This window comes from Ranitomeya variabilis, chromosome 2 (assembly GCF_051348905.1).
Source record: "Ranitomeya variabilis isolate aRanVar5 chromosome 2, aRanVar5.hap1, whole genome shotgun sequence".
Taxonomy (NCBI): Eukaryota; Metazoa; Chordata; class Amphibia; order Anura; family Dendrobatidae; genus Ranitomeya; species Ranitomeya variabilis.
In genome coordinates, this window is record NC_135233.1 from 496,402,014 (window position 1) to 496,428,872 (window position 26,859).

General features: G+C 49.1%; 1 protein-coding gene across 1 annotated transcript; it reads left to right on the forward strand.

The window, feature by feature from the left end:
- The first annotated feature begins 907 nt into the window (after window positions 1-907).
- On the forward strand, window positions 908-3,562 carry LOC143803865 (protein kinase C beta type-like). The gene is made up of 6 exons (XM_077281628.1): window positions 908-1,039; window positions 1,215-1,462; window positions 2,643-2,781; window positions 2,945-3,136; window positions 3,273-3,401; window positions 3,551-3,562. Exons 1-6 carry the CDS (start codon window positions 908-910, stop codon window positions 3,560-3,562), a joined length of 852 nt encoding a protein of 283 aa, XP_077137743.1.
- Window positions 3,563-26,859: the final 23,297 nt, after the last annotated feature.

Consider the following 26,859-nt stretch of genomic DNA (forward strand, 5'->3'; position numbering starts at 1 on the left):
AGGTGTTAAAGTGATTCTTCCATTGTTTTTTTACTCTGATCATTGAGTGGAAAAACAACCTCACAAAATGTTTCTCCACGTCTGTTAGGACTGCGGTAATGCTGAACATGCAGAGGGTTTCATTTTACTTAAGTGGTGAAGGAAAATTAGGAATTTTATAAAAATGGCAAAAAAATGGTTTGTGTCCCCAGATTGTGAGACATTGTATCTTTTTGATTTTGATAGCTGGATGAAGCTGGGTGAGGGCTTTTTTTGTGGGTCGAGTTGTAGCTTTTGTAGATACCTCTCTTGCATAGTCAGGACATAGTGATATATTTTCATTGTAATTTTTTATGTGGGTACAGCGCCTTAAAAAAAAAAAATCACTATTCTGGTGTTTCACTTTTTTTTTCTTATTTCAGCGTTTACTGCTTGGGTTAATATATTTTTATATATCAAACTTGTCAAAAAATCACTTGCGCTATATATTGTGATAGAACTGTATATAGCTAAAGTAATATGAAATTAAGCCAGGCTAGTCTTAACAGGAGGAAAAGGCAGAGGCTTTCAGAAGGCCCAAGTAGTCATTTCAAACAAATGTCTACTTTCAGTCATGTCCTGGGGGGCCAATTGCATGCTGGTTCACACAAATCAGCAATCTCTTCATTTAAATACCATTGTCAGCATTGAAATGGTTAAGCAGCAGTAATCAGAGAACGCTCTGGTAGCTGCAGTTATAGGCAGGTAGCATCTATGTAATACGGCAGGAATATGCCTGGCATGGTGCAGGCTCAGCTCCTGAGCCCACTCCATACACTGCTGCACAACATGACGAACATTTCCATTATGTGTTCACTAAAGAATTAATAATTTTGTATCATCTCTGCAGATGGAATGGATAAGACACCCCGGCCACGACACATCAGACATGCCGGCACAAGGCCCTGGTGATGCCAATGTACAAATTTCTCCACAAAGAGAACTGGTCCACACAGACCAACCTATGGACCTTAACAGTCTCGAGTTCTGGAAAGATCTTGGAAAAGGAAGCTATGGAAAAGTAAGTGTCAATTTATATTTGTCCATGTTCCTCAATGTATCCTGCACAGATACACAGGAGTGATGTACTTATTCATTACAGGATGTTCATATGTAATGATACTTGGGATAAACTGGTGATATATTACACAGTAATAGATGGGAGTTTGGTCTGATCTGTTGTGATTTTTCTCCAGGTCAGCTTGGCCTCAGATCCGGTCAGTGAAGGACTGCTGGCCATTAAGTTAATGGACAAGAGTTCTTGTGAGGACATCATCTCCACAGAGCTAGACGTCCTGAGAATGGCTGACGGATGCCCCTACCTAATGTCCATGCGGGCGTTTATGGAGACACCGACAGAGTGTGCAATAGCCATGGACTATATGGCCGGAGGAGACCTGCGTCATCACATGAACGATTCAATGCTTAACACAAAGACAATAAGGTAAATGTCTTATACTGAACCTTAATAATCCACTGCCTGCACATTGTAGTCCTAGAGCAAAGGCTAACGACACAGAAGAAAATAATGACGTGAAAAGGACACGTGTGTGATCTCCTCATGTTCTCTGTATGATTGTGTATGCAACCACTGATCCACCCTTTACTTTCTACTCCACAGACTCTTTGCGGCAGAGATGGTGTGCGGACTCCAATTCCTGCATGAACACGGCGTCATACATGGGTAATCATTTCACCTCCATAAATCTGTCACCTGTGACTCTCTGTTGTCTCCTTACATATCTATTGTAGAAAATTCTTTTCTTGAATTATCTGTTATGGACCTGGTGGTTAGGTGCACCAGGAATGACCTGATAGTTAAACACGGAATCGGGACGAGCTCTGGGGAAATGGGAACTCTGCTGACCGCAAACCCTACTCCTATCAACACAACTAGAAATAGCCGTGGAGCGTGCCTGACTGTGCCTAGACGCCTCTTCACAGCCTAAGTGCTAACTACCCCTAAAGAAAGGAAACAATGCCTCACTTGCCTCAGAGAAATTTCCCCAAAGGTAAGAGCAGCCCCCCACAAGTATTGACTGTGAGTTAAGAGGAAATCACAAACACAGGATGAAATAGGCTTTAGCAAAGAGAGGCCAGTCTAACTAAACAGATTGAGGATAGAAAAGGGATCTTTGCGGTCAACACAACAAACTACAAAAAACCACGCAGAATGTGCAAAAAATACCCCCGCACCGACTCACGGTGCGGTGGTGCCACTCTGCACCCCCAGAGCTTCCAGCTAGCCAGGCAGTTTCATGATAGCAAGCTGGACTAGAACTTAGCAAGAAAAACCATAAGTAACAAATGACAAGCCGGAACTTAGCTTTTGCTGGAGTAGACAGGTCCTCAGAAAGATCAAGGAGAGATCTGAACCAGTACTAGAACATTGATAGCTGGCATGGAGTAACGATCTGAGTGGAGTTAAATAGAGAATCCTAGCCTAGCCCTAAACGAGGGCAGCTGGGGAAGGAATCTCAGAACCAGCAGCTCCCCTCACAGCCACCAGAGGGAGTCCAAGGACAGAACTCACCGAAGTACCATTCATGACCACAGGAGGGAGTTCGAGAACGGAATTCACAACAATTATCCTCACAATCAGTGTCTGCTCCTTCTCCCTGCAGTGATGTGAAGCCAGATAACATCCTCATCCAAGACACCGGACACATTAAAATCTCAGACTTTGGCTTATCAGTTGTAAATGTGTCTGAGGGTGATATAGTGAACTACATTAATGGCACTAATTGTTACAAAGCGCCAGAGGTAAGGAACATCTCTGTGTGATTGGTGCCGATAGTAGGACTGAGGGATAATCTGATCCCAATGTATCCTGCTCATATCTGATCACAGACCGGTCCTCATAGTCTCTGTGTGTAATTCCCCTTCCCGGTATATTCAGCTTCTCTCCAACCTCATGTTCCCACAGATAATGGACAATGAAGGATACAACCATCTGGCAGACTCCTCTTCCTTTGGCGTCATCCTATATATGATGAGTGTAGGGGACTATCCATTTTACAGCAAAGGCTCATTGGACGAATACCACCAGTCCCTGCGTGAACACATCCCTTATTTTCCACCAGGAATGTGCATTAATACCATGGCCATCATAAAAGGGGTGAGTAACATCAGATGGATAAGGATGATGACAAGAATACATAGAAGATAAGATGTGGACAGTCCATAGACATTGTGTAATAACTTAATCAGTAATAATATATGATATAATGACTAATGGTCTCTTTCATTTTTAGCTTCTCTGCAAAACTCCATCTGCCCGATTGGCCATAAAATCATCTATCACGTCCCACCCGTTCTTCCACTCCATAGACTGGAGCGATGTGGAGTGCGACAGATCCGAGCCACCATTCCCATATTACTATGTAAGTACAACACATACAGGCATCCATAATGTTATCACTACCCAGTAACACACTTACCCACTATACCCCTTATTGTTATATCCCCCGTACACTGCATATACTGAATGTGAGGAGCTGATTCTCACACGTGTGTATTTCTCTTCTTACAGCAGGAGTATTAGGCTGATAACAATCAGCCCCTTTCCAGTAACATCGAGGAATGAAGATTTACATTAATCGGATGAGACAAAGAAACTGGACTTTCTCATTTACCGGACTGTGACAAACCTACCGAGCATCCACCACATAACATCCACGTAGATTTGAGCACCAAACATCCAGGGATTTATTCCGATTGCCATATTTGGGGTCAGGAAGGAATTTTTTTCCCTTGATATGAGGATAATCCAAGAACGAGTCCTCAGAGTTATTTTTCGCCTCCCTCTGGAGCAACATAGCAAGTAATTAAAGGCTGAAATTGAAGGACTTCTTTCAGCCATACTTGCTATGTCACCATCTGGACGACTCATCTACAATGTGGTGGTAAAGAGAAGATTACTAGATATGACAGACAGAAGGAAGCGGCTGCTCCTTCACCTACTGGATATTTACAGAAAGAAGGCAGCGGCTGCTCCTTCACCTACCGGATATGGGCACAAAGAAGGAAGCGGCTGCTCCTTCTCCTACTTGGCAATGTACATACAGAAGGAAGCGGCTGCTCCTTCACCTACCGGATATGGACAGACAGAAGGAAGCGGCTGCTCCTTCTCCTACGTGGCCATGGACAGACAGAAGGCAGCGGCTGCTCCTTCACCTTCCTGCCCATGGTCAGACAGAAGGCCATATGGTTGATTGCGATGCTGTAGGAATCCAGGAAAACTCCAACTACACTGATCACACGTCACACATTTCTGCTCTTCTCTCTGTCATGTGTGATCCAGACCTGGATGTCCAAAATCAGCACAATTGCAAACCAAGGCCCGAGGAGCGGAATCATCATCATCTGCTCCTTTCTACAGAAAGTCACTGTATCTACACACTTTTGTTTTCATATTTGCATAATATTAACAACTATCATGCAGAAATAAATATATAAACACCTATGTTGCTTTTGGTTAGATTCTTCTATCTATTCTTCATATACAGACCTGCATTTTGGTATTTTTTATTAATATCACGATCAGGGTTGGGACAAGTTATTTTGGTGCCTTAGGCAGAGAAGGCAATGGACACCCGCCCAAAGCAAAGGAATCAGTTAGAAACTGTGGTAACAGGACCCCTATAACAGCACCTCCCACTCTGATCGGTCAGGTTGTGATAGGACAAATTAAGAAAGATTCTCCATTTTGTGCTTTTTGACTCTATTTTGCTGTTTTAAGATAAATTTTGTTACTAGGCTAAAGTTTACAGCTGTTATGAGACCTTGATTGTTGCAATCTGAACAGAACATGAGACTGAGGGTGTATTGTTCTACGAGACTTTGACGTACAGATTGTTCCTGCATTCTTATAGGTTAAGAATTGTGAGCATGTTCTTATGCTGATTGGTTGAAGTATAATTTCTATGACTATGAATAGTCATACACAATAAACGGGGGCCCAGAGATCTGCTTGATCCCCCCCAACATGTCTCCGTCTGGTCATTTTCAGTTGCCGGCAACGCCCTGTAGATTAATTTTGAAATCACAGAGTTAGCCGTGAAGGATCACTTTAGATCCTCCCTCAACAGTTGGTGCCTGAAACGTGGGGCCCCAAACAGGAATGCCTCTGACCCCTGGAGGACAACAAGACAAAGGACCCTCGGACCGGACACAGGCACTGGAAAATTGGGACTGATCATCCCCCACAACAACCACGGTAAGTTGGCAGTTATACTGTTCAAACTGACCGTTTGGTGTGGTTTTCCAGTGTTTGTTGCTGCAAAGAGGATCTGAGGTTTGTCCCCGATGGTGGGGTGATTCTTGGGTGGAATCATATAGAGGTGTAGTTCCATTGGGAGCCCAGTGCTCGAACCGTACCTCATAAGGGACGGACACCCCGGATTGACCAGTGATGTAATTCTCTTTATAGTCAAAATATCCTGAATTCCTTATCACTGTTAGAATCAGGCGCGGTGAGGTGATCGAAGATGGGTAGGATGCGTAACTCAGGAATATATAGATATATATGTATATGTCCAGGGGTATCCGGAGGGAAAGTCTGAGACCCCCTCCTCCTTTCACTGAGTACTGCGATTTTGGGTTGTCCCAGAGGGGGACAGGTAAACCCAGTGGAACAAACCAATACGGCCGCTCTGGTATTGTGCACGACAAAGTAAGGATATTTACTGTAGTTCTAAAGTAGAATCAGTTTCCGTGGAACAAAAAGAAGACTTTGAATTTGTGTGATGAATCTAATATTGTTAGCCCAAAGATGGATAAAATATTCTCAATCATTGGTTTTTCTAAGGTGTTCTGGCATGTGAATTGTGTGATGAAGGTTTTGTAGAAATTAATTAAGTCTGAGAACTGCTGTATTCTGTTTCTGTGTGAAATTTCTAAGATACTTGATGGGAGGGGTCAAATAGCTGCGCTATTGCTTTCTTCTTTCTGTGCTGAGGAATGCTGCGATTTTCTTATCACTGCTGTGTCTCTGGTATGGAGGGGGCTCTGTATTTTTTGTCCTTGGTGTAGTACGCGCTGGGAGATCTGTGTTTTGTTTAAAGCAACAATATTGTTTTGCAGTACAAAGAAATATTGTAAGTTGAAGTTGGAAGTTGAAAGTGAAATATGGTCCCTTCCCAGGAAATTAAGCCTCTACTCCCAACTGTAAGCCCTATGCCCCTTAACCCCAAGGCACCAATATATCCTTGACTGCCGAGAAGTTTTATGGGCGTCTTATGGTAGTATTTAAAGATCTGGGATTCTCATTGCAACAAAAAGCCCATACACACCTTTTTGTAGTAGCTTTAATGTCCTACCTTAAATCTGAATTGAAAGAGGCAATAATGTCAGTTAGACCCGATATTGAGACTTCCACTCCGGATGATGCATTAAAAGTAGTAAAAAAAAAAGAAGGTTTTTAGAACTTAGCCCATTCTGCATCAGCAGGGAAATCAAAAGGTTAAACCAGTAGCCGCAGCGATTCCTGCTCCAATCTCAGCCCCCCCCCACAGTTACAAGGACGCAGCTGGTTCCTTATCAGTGGTTCATGCAACAGACTCCAGCTCCAGCCCTCCCACCCTATACAAATTCAGTTCTCCAATATCCCTTTTAACCCTATGTCTGGGAATCTCCCTCCCAAGCCCTGCCATGTCAATTCTCAGACCAAGAGCTTGTTTTAATTAGAGTAGATGGCAGACCTAATAAATATACTCTTACAAAACCCATCCCTGTGGGACCTTTCCCTGAAGTTACTGCTGAGTTCGTAATCTCTCCTGTATGTCTGGTAAATTTACTGGGGGCAGATTTATTATCACAGTTCCGCTACAGAATACAATTCCAAGATGATGGCCCTGATAGGCCCAGTTCCACCCCCAATAATGCCTGTAGAACCAGTAAAAGTGTTTCTCAAACCTGGTGCCCCTTTTCCCAAAGTCCATCAGTACCCTTTGAAACATGATCAGGAGCGGGGCCTCAAGGGTCAAATACAAACGTTACTCGATAATGGTACCGTGTTTCCCCATGTAACACGCTCTTGTTTCCCGTTAAGAAAAAGACCCCACCCGGCCAACCCCATGTGTACCGGCTGGTACAAGATCTACGGGCAGTTATTGCAGCTACTGTTCTGGAAACACCGGTGGTGCCTAACCCACATATTCTTTTGTCCCAGATATCTCAGGATGCTGCTTGGTTCACAGTCATCGACCTCGCCAATGCCTTCTTCAGCATCCCATTACACCCAGATTGCCAGTTCTGTTTGCATTCACTTATCAAGGACGACAATTGACATGGACAGTTATGCCACAAGGGGCCCAAAACAGTCCCAATCAGTTTGCAAAAAAATATGGGCGAGTGTCTTTTACCCTGGCAGTTAGAATCTCCTTATGTCACGCTTAGTGTTGAGCGATACCTTCCGATATCGGAAAGTATCGGTATCGGAAAGTATCGGCCGATACCGTCAAAGTATCGGATCTAATCCGATACCGATACCCGATCCCAATGCAAGTCAATGGGACGAAAATATCGGAATTAAAATAAACCCTTTCTTTCCTTGTAGGTTAATTCTACATGAAGGAAAACAACTAAGAATAATGTAGGATGTATTGGGGGAGGTGGCGGAGACATTAAAGGCACAGAGGTTTAGCCCAAACAAATAGAATAGCAGTTTTTTTTGTTTTTTTTTATGACGTTCGGCGTTAGAAAGATTTTGACTATGTTTTTTTTTTTTTTCCAGATATTGATGTTTCACTACTTCCACGTCCTTCACCTTCTTTTTTACTTCTCCCACTTTCTTCTTCATTATCCTCATCATCAGCTTCTTTGACATCAACTATCTTCACCTTATTCATCTTCTTCTTCTTCTACCTATATTTTTTTTTTTTACATTGTTCATATTCTTTTTATTTAACTATCATCTTTTTCATATTCAACTTCTTCATCATATTCTTATTTGTGACAGGCATTCCCGTAGTTGTTATCTATAAAAGTTTGAAGATTACACCTTCCGTTCTGCCTGTCACAAAAGAGTTACATTTGTCCGCGTTCAGTTTGGCCTGCAGCATCAGGCTTTATCCAGGGGCACCACGAGGAGGAACGGACTCACCCCCATACACTGCTTAGTCTTCTTCTGCTTATAATTTAGATAATATCTTTTGCTCTGATATTTAGTCTTATGCTTAATGTTCTTCTGCTCTTTGTTCTGCAGCCTCTTGTTCTTCTGCTTCTCGGTCTCCCATGTCGTCGTCATCTCCAGGGTCGTCGTCTCCAGGGTCGTTGTCTCCGGGGTCGTCGTCATCGGGGTGGTCTTCAGGGTCATCGTCTCCAGGGTCGTCGTCATCTCAGTGGTCGTCGTCTCTGGTGTCGTCGTCATCTTAGGGGTGGTCTTCCGGGTCGTCGTCTTTAGGGTCTTGAACTTGGAAATGTAGCAGAAGGTACAAGAAGGCTGAGAAAATGCCGAGAAACAGCTGATGGAACTGGAACTCGGATGGCTACCCGAAGGTCCAAGAGCCAATGGAACTACCGAGGACCAGCTGACGTTATTGGAACCCGGTTACTAAGCAGGAGGTACCCGTGCCTGAAAGCACTACCAAGGACCACCTGACGTTGGTGGAACTCGGATACCCAGAGGGAGGCACCTAAGCCAAAGGCTCTGCCCGGAACCAGCTGACGGTACTGGAACCAGGATGGGGAGCAGAAGGTACAAGAGCAAAAGACACTGCCGAGAACCAGCTGACGGTACTGGAACCCGGATGGGTAGCCGAAGGTCCAAGAGCCAATGGAACTACTGAGGACCAGCTGACGTTACTGGAACCCGGTTACTAAGCAGGAGGTACCCGTGCCTGAAAGCACTACCAAGGACCACCTGACGTTGGTGGAACTCGGATACCCAGAGGGAGGCACCTAAGCCAAAGGCTCTGCCCGGAACCAGCTGACGGTACTGGAACCAGGATGGGGAGCAGAAGGTACAAGAGCAAAAGACACTGCCGAGAACCAGCTGACGGTACTGGAACCCGGATGGGTAGCCAAAGGTCCAAGAGCCAATGGAACTACCGAGGACCAGCTGACGTTACTGGAACCCGGTTACTAAGCAGGAGGTACCCGTGCTGAAAGCACTACCAAGGACCACCTGACGTTGGTGGAACTCGGATACCCAGAAGGAGGCACCTAAGCCAAAGGCTCTGCCCGGAACCAGCTGACGGTGCTGGAACCAGGATGGGGACCTATTCAAGCTTGTCTTCCTAGAGCCCCAACTAGCAGTGTTGGAGCAAAGGGTCAGCAGGAGGAGGAGAGGGAGCAGAGTGTAGGCCGAAGCCTGCACTGGCGGCAGCTTTGGGTCTGTTGTGCCTGCGTGGCTGTTGCAGGACACGTTGCCGGCTACACAGCAGGGGAACAGCTGGCGGTGCTGAACCCCACTGACACACTGGCTGGTGTTTTTCTCTGTGCAGCTAGCAGTCCCGGGCCCCAACTGGCGGTGTTAGAGCCCAGGCTCTGCTGGGGGAGCAGAGTGTAGGCCGAAGCCTAATTGAACCAATTTCAAAGGTAACCTTTAACCCCCCCTCAGGTGTTACAAAGTAGAAGAGCCACAGCTTATGCAGCAGTAGTGCTGCACAAGTCAAAGGTTGCTCTTTTAATTTTTCTCCTTGCACACGCTGAATGAAACACGTATAACATTTAGCCCTTTATACAGTCAAACTGTGTTGGAGGCGCGAGTTCCCTTCGTAATGAGACGCAGCACAGATGTCAAGAATCCCACCTTGGTGCTGGGTGCAGCCTCCTGAGCGTTGTTATTTGCTGTACAGGAGTCTGCGCTGTCGTGTTATCCCCTGGCCTAGCGCTGTTAGCGCTGCCCATCTTCTGACATCATTTAATGTCGGCCGGTGCGGTTCGCGATGACCATGAATCCCAGCCCCGCAGTGTCTTAACATTGTTAAAACACTGCGGGGCTGGGATTCATGGCCTGGCGCAGCACATATGTTCGCCTCTCACACTCGGGTCCTTACACCCGCTTCAAACTGTGCGGCGTCAGCTGATCCCTTATCGCATGCCGCGGCCATGAAGCCGCACAGTCTGAGGAAGGCGGAAGGAGATGAGGGACAGGCGAACATATGCACTGCTCATGCCCATCAATCACACCCTCGCAGTCAAAATAAATAAGACACCGAGGGGCGTTGTGTCGGGCAGGGCTGCCGCAGAGGCGCAGCCAGCCAAACAATGATGTCAGAAGACGGGCAGTGCTACCAAGGGGGTTGCTGCGTGTCATTACAAAGGAAAGTCACACCTCGGGGACGTTTTAATGGTCACACAGAGGACACATTTTAGACGTGTTTTCAGTTCCACATGTGCGAGGAGAATAAGTTTATGAGCCACCTTGCACACATGCAGCATTACCGCTGTACAAGGTGGCTGTAAAACATACAAACGCCTGGGTGAGGGGGGACAGGTTCCCTTCAATTTCAGTTCTTGTGTCTGCGTGGCTTTTGCAGGACACGTTGCCGGCTACACAGCAGGGGAACAGCTGGCAGTGCTGAACCCCACTGACACATTGGCTGGTGTTTTGCTCTGTGCAGCTAGCAGTACCGGGCCCCAACTGGCGGTGTTAGAGCCCAGAGTCAGCAGGAGGAGGAGAGGGAGCAGAGTGTAGGCCGAAGCCTGCACTGGCGGCAGCTTTGGGTCTGTTGTGCCTGCGTGGCTGTTGCAGGACACGTTGCCGGCTACACAGCAGGGGAACAGCTGGCGGTGCTGAACCCCACTGACACATTGGCTGGTGTTTTTCTCTGTGCAGCTAGCAGTCCCAGGCCCCAACTGGCGGTGTTAGAGCCCAGGCTCTGCAGGGGGAGCAGAGTGTAGGCCGAAGCCTAATTGAACCAATTTCAAAGGTAACCTTTAACCCCCCTCAGGTGTTACAAAGTAGAAGAGCCACAGCTTATGCAGCAGTAGTGCTGCACAAGTCAAAGGTTGCTCTTTTAATTTTTCTCCTTGCACACGCTGAATGAAACACGTATAACATTTAGCCCTTTATACAGTCAAACTGTGTTGGAGGCGCGAGTTCCCTTCGTAATGAGACGCAGCACAGATGTCAAGAATCCCACCTTGGTGCTGGGTGCAGCCTCCTGAGCGTTGTTATTTGCTGTACAGGAGTCTGCGCTGTCGTGTTATCCCCTGGCCTAGCGCTGTTAGCGCTGCCCATCTTCTGACATCATTTAATGTCGGCCGGTGCGGTTCGCGATGACCATGAATCCCAGCCCCGCAGTGTCTTAACATTGTTAAAACACTGCGGGGCTGGGATTCATGGCCTGGCGCAGCACATATGTTCGCCTCTCACACTCGGGTCCTTACACCTGCTTCAGACTGTGCGGCGTCAGCTGATCCCTTATCGCATGCCGCGGCCATGAAGCTGCACAGTCTGAGGAAGGCGGAAGGAGATGAGGGACAGGCGAACATATGCACTGCTCATGCCCATCAATCACACCCTCGCAGTCAAAATAAATAAGACACCGAGGGGCGTTGTGTCGGGCAGGGCTGCCGCAGAGGCGCAGCCAGCCAAACAATGATGTCAGCAGACGGGCAGTGCTACCAAGGGGGTTGCTGCGTGTCATTACAAAGGAAAGTCACACCTCGGGGACGTTTTAATGGTCACACAGAGGACACATTTTAGACGTGTTTTCAGTTCCACATGTGCGAGGAGAATAAGTTTATGAGCCACCTTGCACACATGCAGCATTACCGCTGTACAAGGTGGCTGTAAAACATACAAACGCCTGGGTGAGGGGGGACAGGTTCCCTTCAATTTCAGTTCTTGTGTCTGCGTGGCTTTTGCAGGACACGTTGCCGGCTACACAGCAGGGGAACAGCTGGTGGTGCTGAACCCCACTGACACATTGGCTGGTGTTTTGCTCTGTGCAGCTAGCAGTACCGGGCCCCAACTGGCGGTGTTAGAGCCCAGAGTCAGCAGGAGGAGGAGAGGGAGCAGAGTGTAGGCCGAAGCCTGCACTGGCGGCAGCTTTGGGTCTGTTGTGCCTGCGTGGCTGTTGCAGGACACGTTGCCGGCTACACAGCAGGGGAACAGCTGGCGGTGCTGAACCCCACTGACACATTGGCTGGTGTTTTTCTCTGTGCAGCTAGCAGTCCCGGGCCCCAACTGGCGGTGTTAGAGCCCAGGCTCTGCAGGGGGAGCAGAGTGTAGGCCGAAGCCTAATTGAACCAATTTCAAAGGTAACCTTTAACCCCCCTCAGGTGTTACAAAGTAGAAGAGCCACAGCTTATGCAGCAGTAGTGCTGCACAAGTCAAAGGTTGCTCTTTTAATTTTTCTCCTTGCACACGCTGAATGAAACACGTATAACATTTAGCCCTTTATACAGTCAAACTGTGTTGGAGGCGCGAGTTCCCTTCGTAAAGAGACGCAGTACAGCTGGCAAAAATGCCACCTTGGTGCTTTGCGCGGCCTCCTGAGCATCGTTATTTGTTGCACAGGAGTCTGCGCTTTTGTGTTATCCCTTGGCCTTGCGCTGTTAGCGCTGCCCATCCTCTGACATCATGTTATGTCGGCCGTTGCGGTTTGTGATGACCATGAATCCCAGCCCCGCAGTGTCTTAACATTGTTAAAACACTGCGGGGCTGGGATTCATGGCGTGGCGCAGTACATATGTTTGCCTCTCGCTTGGGTTCTTACACCCGCTTCAGAATATGCGGCGTCAGCTGATCCCTTATCACATGCCACGGCCATGAAGACGCACAGTCCGAAGAAAGCGGAAGGAGATGAGGGACAGGCGAAGAAATGCACCGTTCATGCCCATCAATCACACCCTCGCAGTCCAAATAAATAAGACACCGAGGGGCGTTGTGTGGGGCAAGGCGGCCGCAGAGGCGCAGGCAGCCAAACAATGATGCCAGAAGACGGGCAGCGCTACCAAGGAGCTTGTTGCGTGTCAATACAAAGGAAAATCACACCTGAGGGACGTTTTAATGGTCGCAGAGGACTCATTTTAGACGTGTTCAGTTCAACATGGGCAAGGAGAATAAGTTTCTGAGCCACCTTGCACACATGCAGCATTACTGTCGTACAAGGTGGCTGTAAAACGTAGAAACGCCTGGGGGAGGGGGGACAGGTTTCCTTCAATTTCAGTTCTTGTGTCTGCGTGGCTGTTGCAGGACACGTTGCCGGCTACACAGCAGGGGAACAGCTGGCGGTGCTGAACCCCACTGACACATTGGCTGGTGTTTGGCTCTGTGCAGCTAGCACATCTGGGCCCCAACTGGCGGTGTTAGAGCCCAGGGTCAGCAGGAGGAGGAGAGGGAGCAGAGTGTAGGCCGAAGCCTGCACTGGCGGCAGCTTTGGGTCTGTTGTGTCTGCGTGGCAGTTGCAGGACACGTTGCCGGCTACACAGCAGGGGAACAGCTGGCGGTGCTGACCCCCACTGACACATTGGCTGGTGTTTTTCTCTGTGCAGCTAGCAGTACCGGGCCCCAACTGGCGGTGTTAGAGCCCAGGGTCAGCAGGAGGAGGAGAGGGAGCAGAGTGTAGGCCGAAGCCTGCACTGGAGCAAGTTGAAAGGGAAACTTTAACCCCCCCCCAGGCGTTTGTAGCTGAAAGAGCCATCGTGTACAGCACTAATGCTGGAAAAGGTAAACTTAGCTCTTTTAATTATGGTCCTTGCACATGCTGAACCTAACACGTATGAAAAGTGTCCCCTCCTACCGTGATACCGTCCGGTTGGTGGAACTTTCCTTTGTGATGTGACGCAGCACAGCCGTCATTCTTACCCCCTTGGCGCCGTGCGCCGCCTCCTCAGCGTTGTTTGAATCAGTCCCGGAGCCTGCGCTGTTAGGTTAGCCCTTGGCCATGCACACATTTTGCGCTGCCCGTCTTCTGACATCATTTGGTGTCAGGCTGGCTGCGCCTGTGCGGCCGCGCTGGACGAGATCCCGCCTCGCAGTGTCGTCTAATGTAATCCCACCGCGGGCCTGGGATCCGTGGCCATGCGCAGTGCATATCCTCACCTCTCACTCCCCTCCCTATGGCTTCTTCAGACTGTGCGGTGTCACGGCCGTGGCATGCTATTAGGGACCAGCTGACACCGCACAGTCTGAAGAAGCCGTAGGGAGATGAGTGAGAGGTGGAGGTTCAGATATGCACTGCGCATGTCCATGGATCTCAGGCCCCCAGTGGGATTAAATCAGAAGACACTACGAGGCGGGATCTCGTCCAGCGCGGCCGCACAGGCGCAGCCAGCCTGACACCAAATGATGTCAGAAGACGGGCAGCGCAAAATGTGTGCATGGCCAAGAGCTAACCTAACAGCGCAGGCTCTGGGACTGATTCAAACAACGCTGAGGAGGCGGCGCACGGCGCCAAGGGGGTACGAATGACGGCTGTGCTGCGTCACATCACAAAGGAAAGTTCCACCAACCGGACGGTATCACGGTAGGAGGGGACACTTTTCATAAGTGTTAGATTCAGCATGTGCAAGGACCACCACGAAAAGAGGCACTTTTTCCCTTTGCATCATTACTGCTGCACAAGGTAGTTCCTTCAGTAACAAACGCCTGGGGGGGGGGACAGGTTCCCTTAAATTTAACTTGTTGTGCCTGCGTGGCGGTCGCAGTACACGTTGCCGTATACACAGAAGGGGAACAGCTGGCGGTGCTGAACCCCACTAACACATTGGCGAGGTGTTTGGCTCTGTGCGGACAGCACTTCTGGACGGCAACTAGCGGTGTTGGAGCCCAGGGACAGGAGGGGGAGGAGGAGGTGGAGGAGATAGGAGGGATTGCCACACACACAGCTGGGGAACAGCTGACGTTACTGAACCCCAATAACAGAGGAGGGACTGTTGGGACTGTGTGGACAGCACTTCTGGACGGCAACTAGCGGTGTTGGAGCCCAGGGACAGGTGGAGGAGGAGGAGGTGGAGGAGATAGGAGGGATTGCCACACACACAGCTGGGGAACAGCAGACGTTACTGAACCCCAATAACAGAGGAGGGACTGTTGGGACTGTGCGGACAGCACTTCTGGATGGCAACTAGCGGTGTTGGAGCCCAGGGACAGGAGGGGGAGGAGGAGGTGGAGGAGATAGGAGGGATTGCCACACACACAGCAGGGGAACAGCTGACGTTACTGAACCCCAATAACAGAGGAGGGACTGTTGGGACTGTGCAGACAGCACTTCTGGACGGCAACTAGCGGTGTTGGAGCCCAGGGACAGGTGGAGGAGGAGGAGGTGGAGGAGATAGGAGGGATTGCCACACACACAGCTGGGGAACAGCAGACGTTACTGAACCCCAATAACAGAGGAGGGACTGTTGGGACTGTGCGGACAGCACTTCTGGACGGCAACTAGCGGTGTTGGAGCCCAGGGACAGGTGGAGGAGGAGGAGGTGGAGGAGATAGGAGGGATTGCCACACACACAGCTGGGGAAGAGCAGACGTTACTGAACCCCAATAACAGAGGAGGGACTGTTGGGACTGTGCGGACAGCACTTCTGGATGGCAACTAGCGGTGTTGGAGCCCAGGGACAGGAGGGGGAGGAGGAGGTGGAGGAGATAGGAGGGATTGCCACACACACAGCAGGGGAACAGCTGACGTTACTGAACCCCAATAACAGAGGAGGGACTGTTGGGACTGTGCGGACAGCACTTCTGGACGGCAACTAGCGGTGTTGGAGCCCAGGGACAGGTGGAGGAGGAGGAGGTGGAGGAGATAGGAGGGATTGCCACACACACAGCAGGGGAACAGCTGACGTTACTGAACCCCAATAACAGAGGAGGGACTGTTGGGACTGTGCGGACAGCACTTCTGGACGGCAACTAGCGGTGTTGGAGCCCAGGGACAGGTGGAGGAGGAGGAGGTGGAGGAGATAGGAGGGATTGCCACACACACAGCTGGGGAACAGCAGACGTTACTGAACCCCAATAACAGAGGAGGGACTGTTGGGACTGTGCGGACAGCACTTCTGGACGGCAACTAGCGGTGTTGGAGCCCAGGGACAGGAGGGGGAGGAGGAGGTGGAGGAGATAGGAGGGATTGCCACACACACAGCAGGGGAACAGCTGACGTTACTGAACCCCAATAACAGAGGAGGGACTGTTGGGACTGTGCGGACAGCACTTCTGGACGGCAACTAGCGGTGTTGGAGCCCAGGGACAGGTGGAGGAGGAGGAGGTGGAGGAGATAGGAGGGATTGCCACACACACAGCTGGGGAACAGCAGACGTTACTGAACCCCAATAACAGAGGAGGGACTGTTGGGACTGTGCGGACAGCACTTCTGGATGGCAACTAGCGGTGTTGGAGCCCAGGGACAGGAGGGGGAGGAGGAGGTGGAGGAGATAGGAGGGATTGCCACACACACAGCAGGGGAACAGCTGACGTTACTGAACCCCAATAACAGAGGAGGGACTGTTGGGACTGTGCAGACAGCACTTCTGGACGGCAACTAGCGGTGTTGGAGCCCAGGGACAGGTGGAGGAGGAGGAGGTGGAGGAGATAGGAGGGATTGCCACACACACAGCTGGGGAACAGCAGACGTTACTGAACCCCAATAACAGAGGAGGGACTGTTGGGACTGTGCGGACAGCACTTCTGGACGGCAACTAGCGGTGTTGGAGCCCAGGGACAGGTGGAGGAGGAGGAGGTGGAGGAGATAGGAGGGATTGCCACACACACAGCTGGGGAACAGCAGACGTTACTGAACCCCAATAACAGAGGAGGGACTGTTGGGACTGTGCGGACAGCACTTCTGGACGGCAACTAGCGGTGTTGGAGCCCAGAGACAGGAGGGGGAGGAGGAGGTGGAGGAGATAGGAGGGATTGCCACACACACAGCTGGGGAACAGCAGACGTTACTGAACCCCAATAACAGAGGAGCGACTGTTGGGACTGTGCGTACAGCACTACCAGGCAACAACTAGCGGTGTTGGAGCCCAGGGACAGCAGGAGAAGCAGAGGAACACAATGTAGGCCGAAGCCTGATTGGAGAAAGTCGAAAGGGAACCTTTAACCCCCCCCAAGGCGTTTGTAGCTGAAAGAGCCAGCTTGTGCAGCACAAAAGATGCAAAAGGAAAAGGTGGCTCTTCTCATGATGCTCCTTGCAAACACAGAACTAAACACTTATAAAATGTGTCCCCTGAAACCGTGAGACCGTCCCGGAGGTGGGACTTTCCTTCATAATATGACGCAGCACAGCTGTCATTCCTACCTCCTTGGCGCCGTTCCCCGGCTCCTCAGCGTTGTTTGATTCCGTCCCGGAGCATGCGCTGTTATGTTATCCCTTGGCCAGGCACACTTAGCGCTGCCCATCTTCTGACATCATTTGGTGTCAGGCTGGCTGTGCCTGTGCGGCCGCGCTGGCCGAGAGCCCGCCTCGCAGTGTCGTCTAATGTAATCCCACCGCGGGCCTGGGATCCGTGGCCATGCGCAGTGCATATCCTCGCCTCTCACTCCCCTCCCTACAGCTTCTTCAGACTGTGCGGCGTCACGGCCGTGGCATGCTATTAGGGATCAGCTGACGGCGCACAGTCTGAAGAAGGCGTAGGGAGATGAGTGAGAGGCGGAGGTTCAGATATGCACTGCACATGTCCATGGATCTCAGGCCCCCAGTGGGATTAAATCAGAAGACACTGCGAGGCGGGCTCTCGGCCAGCGCGGACGCACAGGCGCAGCCAGCCTGACACCAAATGATGTCAGAAGATGGGCAGCGTTAAGTGTGCCTGGCCAAGGGATAACATAACAGCGCATGCTCCGGGACGGAATCAAACAACACTGAGGAGCCGGGGCACGGCGCCAAGGTGGTAGGAATGACGGCTGTGCTGCGTCATATTACGAAGGAAAGTCCCACCTCCGGGACGGTTTTACGGTATCAGTGGACACATTTTACAAGTGTTAAGTTCTGCGTGTGCAAGGAGCTAAACAAAAATAGCTACCTTTTCCTTGTGCAGCATTACTGCTGCACAAGGTGGCTCTTTCAGTAACAAACGCCTTGGGGGGGGACAGGTTCCCTTACATTTCAGTTGTTGTGTCAGCGTGGCGGTCGCAGGACACATTGCCGGCTACACAGCTGGGGATCAGCTGACGTTACTGAAACCCAATAACACTGGGTCGTATGTTTTGACTGTGCAGACGGCACTTCTGAGCCTCAACTGGCGGTGTTGGAGCCCAGGAATTTAAGTTCAGGTGGTAGAAAGATGAACACAACAGGAGACCTGGATACTGTAGACAGTCACCTAATTATTTAATTAGGAAGAGGAGTGGCAAATTCCTGCGAGATCCAGGCCTTGTTCATTTTCAGGAAAGTTAGCCGGTCAACGTTATCGGAGGATAGTCGCATGCGACGGTCAGTTAGTACACCACCTGCAGCACTAAAGACATGTTCCGATAATACACTGGCCGCAGGGCAAGACAGCACCTCCAATGCATACTGGCTTAGCTCTGGCCATGTATCCAGCTTTGAGACCCAAAACTTGAAAGGTGAAGAGCCGTCTGGGAGTACAGCAAGAGGGCAAGACATGTAGTCTGTCACCATCTGACGGAACCGTTGCCTCCTGCTGACTGGAGCCGTCTGTGATGGTGTAGACTTTTGTGGCGGGTACAGAAAAATGTGCCACAGTTGGGCCATACTGGTCTTGCCTTGGGCAGAGGCACTGCTTCTGCTCCCTCTTTGTGCAGAGCCTCCACCACTGCCTGGACGCACTGAGCTGCTTTGGAATGCACTAGCAGCACTTCTCTCAGTTGGAATGGAGAAGATGATGGAATTCACCAGTGTGTCTTGGTACTCCCGCATTTTTCGCTCCCGGTTCAACGGTGTGATGAGGCTTTCTACGTTGTCCCGGTAGCGAGGATCGAGGAGGGTGAACACCCAATAATCAGACATGTTGAGAATGTGGGCGATGCGGCGGTCGTTTCTCAGGCACTGCAGCATGTAATCCACCATGTGCTGCAGACTGCCAACTGCCCAAGAAACGCTGTCCCCTGCTGGAGGCGTGATCTCTGCCCGCTCGTCATCACCCCACCCTCGCTGTACACACTGAGTACTGGACAATTGTGTAACTCCCTCCTCTGGACGGATGTCTTCCTCCTCCATTGACTCCTCCTCATCCTCCTCACAAACTGTCCCCTGCCTACGCGTTTGTGAGGAACCACGTGGCGCTGACTGTCCAGAAGATGATGGAAATGCTGAATCCTCATCCTCCACCTCTTCCACATCATCATCCCTTAGCGCTTGCAGTGATTTTTCAAGCAGGCAGATAAGGGGGACAGTCATGCTGACTAGTGCATCATCTGCACTCGCCATCCGCGTGGAATAATCAAAGGGACGCAAAACCTGGCAGACGTCATTCATAGTGGCCCACTCTGTGGTTGTGAAGTCTGTACGGCGCTGAGTGCGACTTCTTTGCGCCTGAAGCAGCTGGTACTCCATTACAGCTTGCTGCTGCTCACACAACCGCTCCAACATATCTAACGTGGAATTCCACCTGGTAGGTAGGTCACATATGATGCGATGTTCCGGCAGGCGGTGTCGGCGCTGCAGAGCCGCAATGCGCGCTTTTGCCGTGCTGGAATGCCGCAAGTGAGCACACTCTAGGCGGACCTTGTGCAGCAGTGCATCAAGATCCGGATAGTCCCTCAAAAAACTCTGCACGACCAAATTGAGCACATGTGCCAGACATGGGATGTGAGTGAGGTTGCCGAGGCCCAGAGCTGCCACCAGATTTCGGCCATTATCACACACTACCATGCCTGGCTGGAGATTCGCTGGCACAAACCACACATCGCTCTCCTGCTTGATGGCATTCCAGAGCTCCTGCGCAGTGTGGCTTCGATTCCCCAAATAAATTAATTTCAAGACGGCCTGTTGACGTTTGGCCACGGCTGTGCTCATGTCGGTCGTAACAGGTAAACGTTCATCACGTGTCCATGTGGAGGTGGACTGTGACGGCTCCTGCAGCGATGATTCTGAGGAACTGGTGTAAGAGGAGGAGTCAATGCGTACAGAATGGATTCCTGCAATCCTTGGAGTGGGCAGGACACGTCCTGCGCCACTCGCACGATCTGTACCCGGCTCAACGACATTAACCCAATGGGCAGTGAGGGAAAGGTATCGCCCCTGTCCATGTTGACTGGTCCACGCATCGGTGGTGAGGTGGACCTTGCTACTGACGGCGTTCAGTAGCGCGTGTTTTATGTGTCCCTCCACATGCTTGTGCAGGGCAGGGACGGCTTGCCTGCTGAAGTAAAAGCGGCTGGGCACATTGTACTGTGGGACTGCCAATGACATCAAGTCACGGAAGCTGTCAGTCTCCACCAGCCTGAATGACAGCATTTCCAGTGACAGAAGTTTGGCAATGCCTGCAGTCAGAGCCTGTGCTCGTGGGTGGTTTGACGAGAAAGGCCGCCTTTTCTCCCATGCCTGTACTACCGATGGCTGTAGACTGGGCTGGGAGTGTGTGGATGACTGGGAAAGTGGTGCTGCGGGTGGAATTACAGCGGGTCTCTGGACAACAGGGCCAGAGGTTCTTCCACGGCGATCCTGGGAGGAAGCCGAACCAGCTGCGTGTGAGCTGGAGGAAGAGGCAACACGAGCTGAAGAGGTGGTAGCTGCCGCTGTTGGTTGGCCTAGCTCTTCAGTGTGTTTTTCTAACTCCGCCGGGTGCCTGTTGCGCACATGTTTCCACATGTTGGAGGTATTGAGGTTGCTGACATTTCGACCTCTTTTGACTTTGTGATGACACACCTTGCATTTGACATAGCAAATGTCAGCTGCAACTGTGTCAAAAAAGGACCAGGCACTGCAAGTCTTGGGAGCGCCCTTTTTGGCTTTTGGAAGAGACATGCTCCTAACGGGTGCCAAAGCGGAGGCTGCAGGATCCGCAGTCTTCCCCCTCCCTCTCCCTCTTTGGGCCGTACGGGGAATCTCTTCCTCAGAGCTGCTCCCACCACCTTCCTGTCCCTCACGCCAAGATGGGTCAAGGACCTCATCATCTACACTACCCTCTGCCCCCAACTGCTTCTCCTGGGTAGTCTCAGCAGCAGAGCACGCACCAGTAAGTGGCACCTGAGTGTCATCATCAGCTGATGCGGCCTGCGATGTGGTGAACGGAGCCACTAGCCCACCCGCCTCTTCAGAGGAAGAGAGAAAAAGCTGTTGGGCATCACTGCACCCTGCCTCTTCTTCCATTTCTCCAATGCTGCTTGGCTGGCCCCCTGTTTCCAAGCCAAGAGATTCAGAGAACAGAAGTAGAGACGGCTCCTGTCCTGGGCTCTCTGTCTGCCTGGGCAATTTGGCAGGTGGTGAAGAGACAGATGGCTGCTCTCCAGTGCTCTGTGTCTGAGAGGATGTGGCACTAATTGAAGTTGATGCATTAGCTGCCATCCATCCGACAACGGCTTCAATTTGTTCTTCACGCAGCAGCGGTGTACGGCGCCCTGCGACAAAGCTGCGCATGAATGACTGTTCCTTGGTGAAAGTGGGTGCTGATGAGTCACCGGTGCCCGCAGCAGGCACAGAATCCCCAGGTCCCCTCCCTGCTCCGCGCCCACGCCCACGTGCCTTACTCACTGCCTTCTTCATCTTGGTTGACTGATAAAGATAAGCAGAAAAGTACTAACGGCTTTGTGTGCTTATTCCTGAACAACTCCTCCTAACAGGTATAAGAAACACTAATTTTCTAAAGTGTGGACTAGACTTTAATATGAGCTAATGTGGCCTACACAAATGTAAAGTGGTGTCACTGGTGTGTTTGGTGAACTTTATTATTTATTTATTTTTTTGGGGCTGAACTGACAACAGATAGAGCTGCAGTCACACGGAGATCGTGCAGACAGCCGTAAACGGCGCTGCAAGGCCCAAAAACCCTCCTCTACGTTATCCTATGTAGTGTTTTTCCACAAGTTAGCTGGAGACGGGTGGAAAGACACTAATAGGAATTTTTTGAAAAAATGTGCAGCAGCCTGCACTACTTAAAATAAAAGGAAAATTGATTTTGCAGTATGACGCAGTGGAGAACCCTGAGCTGGAGACAACCAGGCTATGGCTGCTCACAGACTACAGGGCGAGCTGCAGTCACACGGAGACCGTGCAGACAGCCGTAAACGGCGCTGCAAGGCCCAAAAACCCTCCTCTACGTTATCCTATGTAGTGTTTTTCCACAAATTAGCTGGAGACGGGTGGAAAGACACTAATAGGAATTTTTTGAAAAAATGTGCAGCAGCCTGCACTACTTAAAATAAAAGGAAAATTGATTTTGCGGTATGACGCAGTGGAGAACCCTGAGCTGGAGACAACCAGGCTATGGCTGCTCACAGACTATAGGGCGAGCTGCAGTCACACGGAGACCGTGCAGACAGCCGTAAACGGCGCTGCAAGGCCCAAAAACCCTCCTCTACGTTATCCTATGTAGTGTTTTTCCACAAATTAGCTGGAGACGGGTGGAAAGACACTAATAGGAATTTTTTGAAAAAATGTGCAGCAGCCTGCACTACTTAAAATAAAAGGAAAATTGATTTTGCGGTATGACGCAGTGGAGAACCCTGAGCTGGAGACAACCAGGCTATGGCTGCTCACAGACTACAGGGCGAGCTGCAGTCACACGGAGACCGTGCAGACAGCCGTAAACGGTGCTGCAAGGCCCAAAAACCCTCCTCTACGTTATCCTATGTAGTGTTTTTCCACAAATTAGCTGGAGACGGGTGGAAAGACACTAATAGGATTTTTTTGAAAAAATTAGCAGCAGACTACACTACTTGGAAAAAAAAAAAAAAAGAACAGTATGAGGCAATGAACCACCCTCCCTGAACTGAATACAACCAGCTATGGATGGCCTATGTGGCTGCACTCAGACTAGAGAGTGGGCTGCACTCACACACACACACACACAGACCTTGCAGATCGCTGTGAAAACAGCGCTACAAGGCAAAAGCAAGGTGAATAGTAGGTGAACACAGCGGTTGCTAAATTAGCCTTTGGAAAGCACAAAGAAGCAAATCGCTATCTCTAAACTGGCCCTCAGTCAGCAAACAGCGTCCTGTCACTAAAGGCCCCGTCTCACATAGCGAGATCGCTAGCGAGATCGCTGCTGAGTCACAAGTTTTGTGACGCAACAGCGACCTCCATAGCGATCTCGCTATGTGTGACACGTACCAGCGATCAGGCCCCTGCTGCGAGATCGCTGGTCGTGTCGGAATGGCCTGGACCTTTTTTTGGTCGTTGAGGCCCCGCTGACATCGCTGAATCGGTGTGTGTGACACCGATCCAGCGATGTCTTCACTGGTAACCAGGGTAAACATCGGGTTACTAAGCGCAGGGCCGCGCTTAGTAACCCGATGTTTACCCTGGTTACCAAAAAAAACAAACAGTACATACTCGCCTTTCGGTGTCCAGGTCCCTTGCCGTCTGCTTCCTGCTCTCACTGACTCCCGGCCGTACAGTGAGAAGTGAGAGCACAGCAGTGACGTCACCGCTGCGCTCTGCTCTTACTGTACGGCCGGATCTCAGTCAGAGCAGGAAGCAGACGGCAAGGGACCTGGACACCGAAAGGCGAGTATGTACTGTTTGTTTTTTTTGGTAACCAGGGTAAACATCGGGTTACTAAGCGCGGCCCTGCGCTTAGTAACCCGATGTTTACCCTGGTTACCCGGGTGCTGCAGGGGGACTTCGGCATCGTTGAAGACAGTTTCAACGATGCCGAAGTCGTTCCCCTGATCGTTGGTCGCTGGAGAGAGCTGTCTGTGTGACAGCTCCCCAGCGACCACACAACGACTTACCAACGATCACGGCCAGGTCGTATCGCTGGTCGTGATCGTTGGTAAATCGCTTAGTGAGACGGGGCCTTTACTGAATTCACTATGTAACAACAGTCGCACTCAATAAGGAGAGTTCTTCTGAATTTTGTTAGTCAAAAAACGTGGTTTCTTTATTGTGAACAAACACCAAAATAAAGGTATCACCGCAGTGTTTCAAGGTAACGTTTCGACCCACAGGGTCTTTCTCAAACCTTACTGAAACAGAAAACAAAGTATACAAGGTATCACAAAACATGAACAAGTAACATATAGTATTTACAAAATTAATATATAGTATTTACAAAATTAATATGTACAAATACAAGGTCCCTATCTATTTGAAATATGTGTTATGTCGCCATGAAGGTCGACAGGAAGACAGCATTGCAGGACCCAACAAGATACTTGAGGAGATACATTGGTGAGAAACATCAGGGTAGTCCTCGGACGTAGTCATGGAAATGAGGAAACAATGGAATATCTGTGCGGCACAAGCTGCAGAAGCGGGGCGTACTGCAGGAATAATATCATACAGAAACCAAGACTATGGTAAAATCAACCAGTATTCTAGATAAACAATATAATATGAGTATAATGGTCAGGCAGGCAGAAATAGTATCGGACAAACATAATGCCATAATGCAGTGATATAGGTGAGGGTATGAGATACCCAGGTGGTGGATGCTGGTAGGGGCAAGAAAATGACAGAGGCAGGAAACTGAGGCAGGAAACTGACCTTTAAATAGTAGATACCGAGCAGAGGGCACATATCCCTGGAGAGGTGCAGGAGTCCCGTTAGGGGCTATGGGAAAGAATGCCACAGTGGTGAATATGATGTTGGATCCTTTTTTCCTTTCAACTAAACTTTACTTTATTTTTCCAGACACACTAGTCCTCTGCCTTCCCCGTAGGGTGAGTATGGTACATTGTGCAGTTATATTTTTTCCAAATTTTTCTAATTTTTTCCAATTTATTTTCATTTTTATTTTATATTTATATATTTTTTATTTTTATTTTTATTATTTTATTTTTATTTTTATTTTTATTTTTACTTTTATTTTTATCTTTATTTTATTTTATTCTTAATATTATTCTTCTTTTTCAATTTTCATCTCTCATTACGTTTTTTTCTATTTAAATTTTTCCTTTTATTCATTCATTTACATTTTGTTTCTACATATATCTTTCTATAAATCCCTTTTCTTCCCATTTTTTCATTTATTAGTATTTTCCATCATTTATTGTATTTTTTCATTCTTTATTTTTTCATTTTTTTTCTCTATTTTTTTATTTCTATTTTTATTTATTTCTAATTTATTTCTATTTTATTATTTTATTACTTTTTGATCATCCTTATTTTATTATCATTATTTTTATTATTGTTTATTTTTCATAATGTTCATCATTTTCTACTGCATTTTTATTTTCAGCAGTATGTTGTTGCATTGTTTTCCCATTGTTTCAGCTCCCTCTAGCTTCATTATTTGATTATTATTTTTTCATTTCATCTTATTTTTTCATTTCATCTAATTTTCCATTTCATCCATTTTTTACACACATTCTCTCCGTTGTATACAAGGTTATAGTTTCCTCTACATATAGTTCCTGCCCAATGTTTCAAGTCCTGCACACTAGGTCACATACAGCCAGCCCCCAGCAGGCTCTTTTCCTGTTTCGTTACTATGTACCACCAGCACTCCCAGCACATTATGCCTGAGACCTTTCGTTTCTCCTCATCATACCAAGCTATCTCTTCATGGGGAGTATGGCACTCTGTGTCCTCTTACACATCATTCTCACTTACAATCCATGTCTCACCGCTACTCTGCGCTCCTGCGCAGACGATTACCGCTGTGATCCCCGCCCCTCGCCCTTTGTGCACACTGCGCATGCGCAACTTGGCTCGTCTTTTCCAAGCGTTCCAGACCTCTCTCTGCGCACTGCACAGTGCGCCTGCGCACCCCATGCCCCGCACTTCCTGCCGCCCGGCACAAAAGGCGCCTCTTTTCCGGGTCCCACACACACCACCACCGCAGACGCCAGTCACTCTCTAGCTACAGGTAATTGTATCCGCTGTTCTCTCCTTTCCCCTGCTTTGTACTCATAGCCTCCAACATCATATTCACCACTGTGGCATTCTTTCCCATAGCCCCTAACGGGACTCCTGCACCTCTCCAGGGATATGTGCCCTCTGCTCGGTATCTACTATTTAAAGGTCAGTTTCCTGCCTCAGTTTCCTGCCTCTGTCATTTTCTTGCCCCTACCAGCATCCACCACCTGGGTATCTCATACCCTCACCTATATCACTGCATTATGGCATTATGTTTGTCCGATACTATTTCTGCCTGCCTGACCATTATACTCATATTATATTGTTTATCTAGAATACTGGTTGATTTTACCATAGTCTTGGTTTCTGTATGATATTATTCCTGCAGTACGCCCCGCTTCTGCAGCTTGTGCCGCACAGATATTCCATTGTTTCCTCATTTCCATGACTACGTCCGAGGACTACCCTGATGTTTCTCACCAATGTATCTCCTCAAGTATCTTGTTGGGTCCTGCAATGCTGTCTTCCTGTCGACCTTCATGGCGACATAACACATATTTCAAATAGATAGGGACCTTGTATTTGTACATATTAATTTTGTAAATACTATATATTAATTTTGTAAATACTATATGTTACTTGTTCATGTTTTGTGATACCTTGTATACTTTGTTTTCTGTTTCAGTAAGGTTTGAGAAAGACCCTGTGGGTCGAAACGTTACCTTGAAACACTGCGGTGATACCTTTATTTTGGTGTTTGTTCACAATAAAGAAACCACGTTTTTTGACTAACAAAATTCAGAAGAACTCTCCTTATTGAGTGCGACTGTTGTTACATAGGACTATATTCTGGAGTATCCCTCCAAGTTCAGTCTGCACCAACACTAGCGAGAGTGCACGTCTTGTCCTGTACTACTAACTGAATTCACAGCAGAGTGAGCGCAAAATGGCGCCAGCGACTTTTAAACTGCATCATGACATCATTTCAGCAGCCAATCACAGCCATGCCAGTAGT

What these genes read in the sequence shown, in the direction of transcription:
- LOC143803865 (XM_077281628.1), top strand. Translation starts at nt 908, where the DNA reads ATGCCGGCACAAGGCCCTGGTGATGCCAATGTACAAATTTCTCCACAA. An exon ending in GAAAAGGAAGCTATGGAAAA is followed by an intron (nt 1,040 to 1,214) that starts GTAAGTGTCAAT and finishes ATTTTTCTCCAG; the next exon opens with GTCAGCTTGGCCTCAGATCC. An exon ending in ATTGTTACAAAGCGCCAGAG is followed by an intron (nt 2,782 to 2,944) that starts GTAAGGAACATC and finishes ATGTTCCCACAG; the next exon opens with ATAATGGACAATGAAGGATA.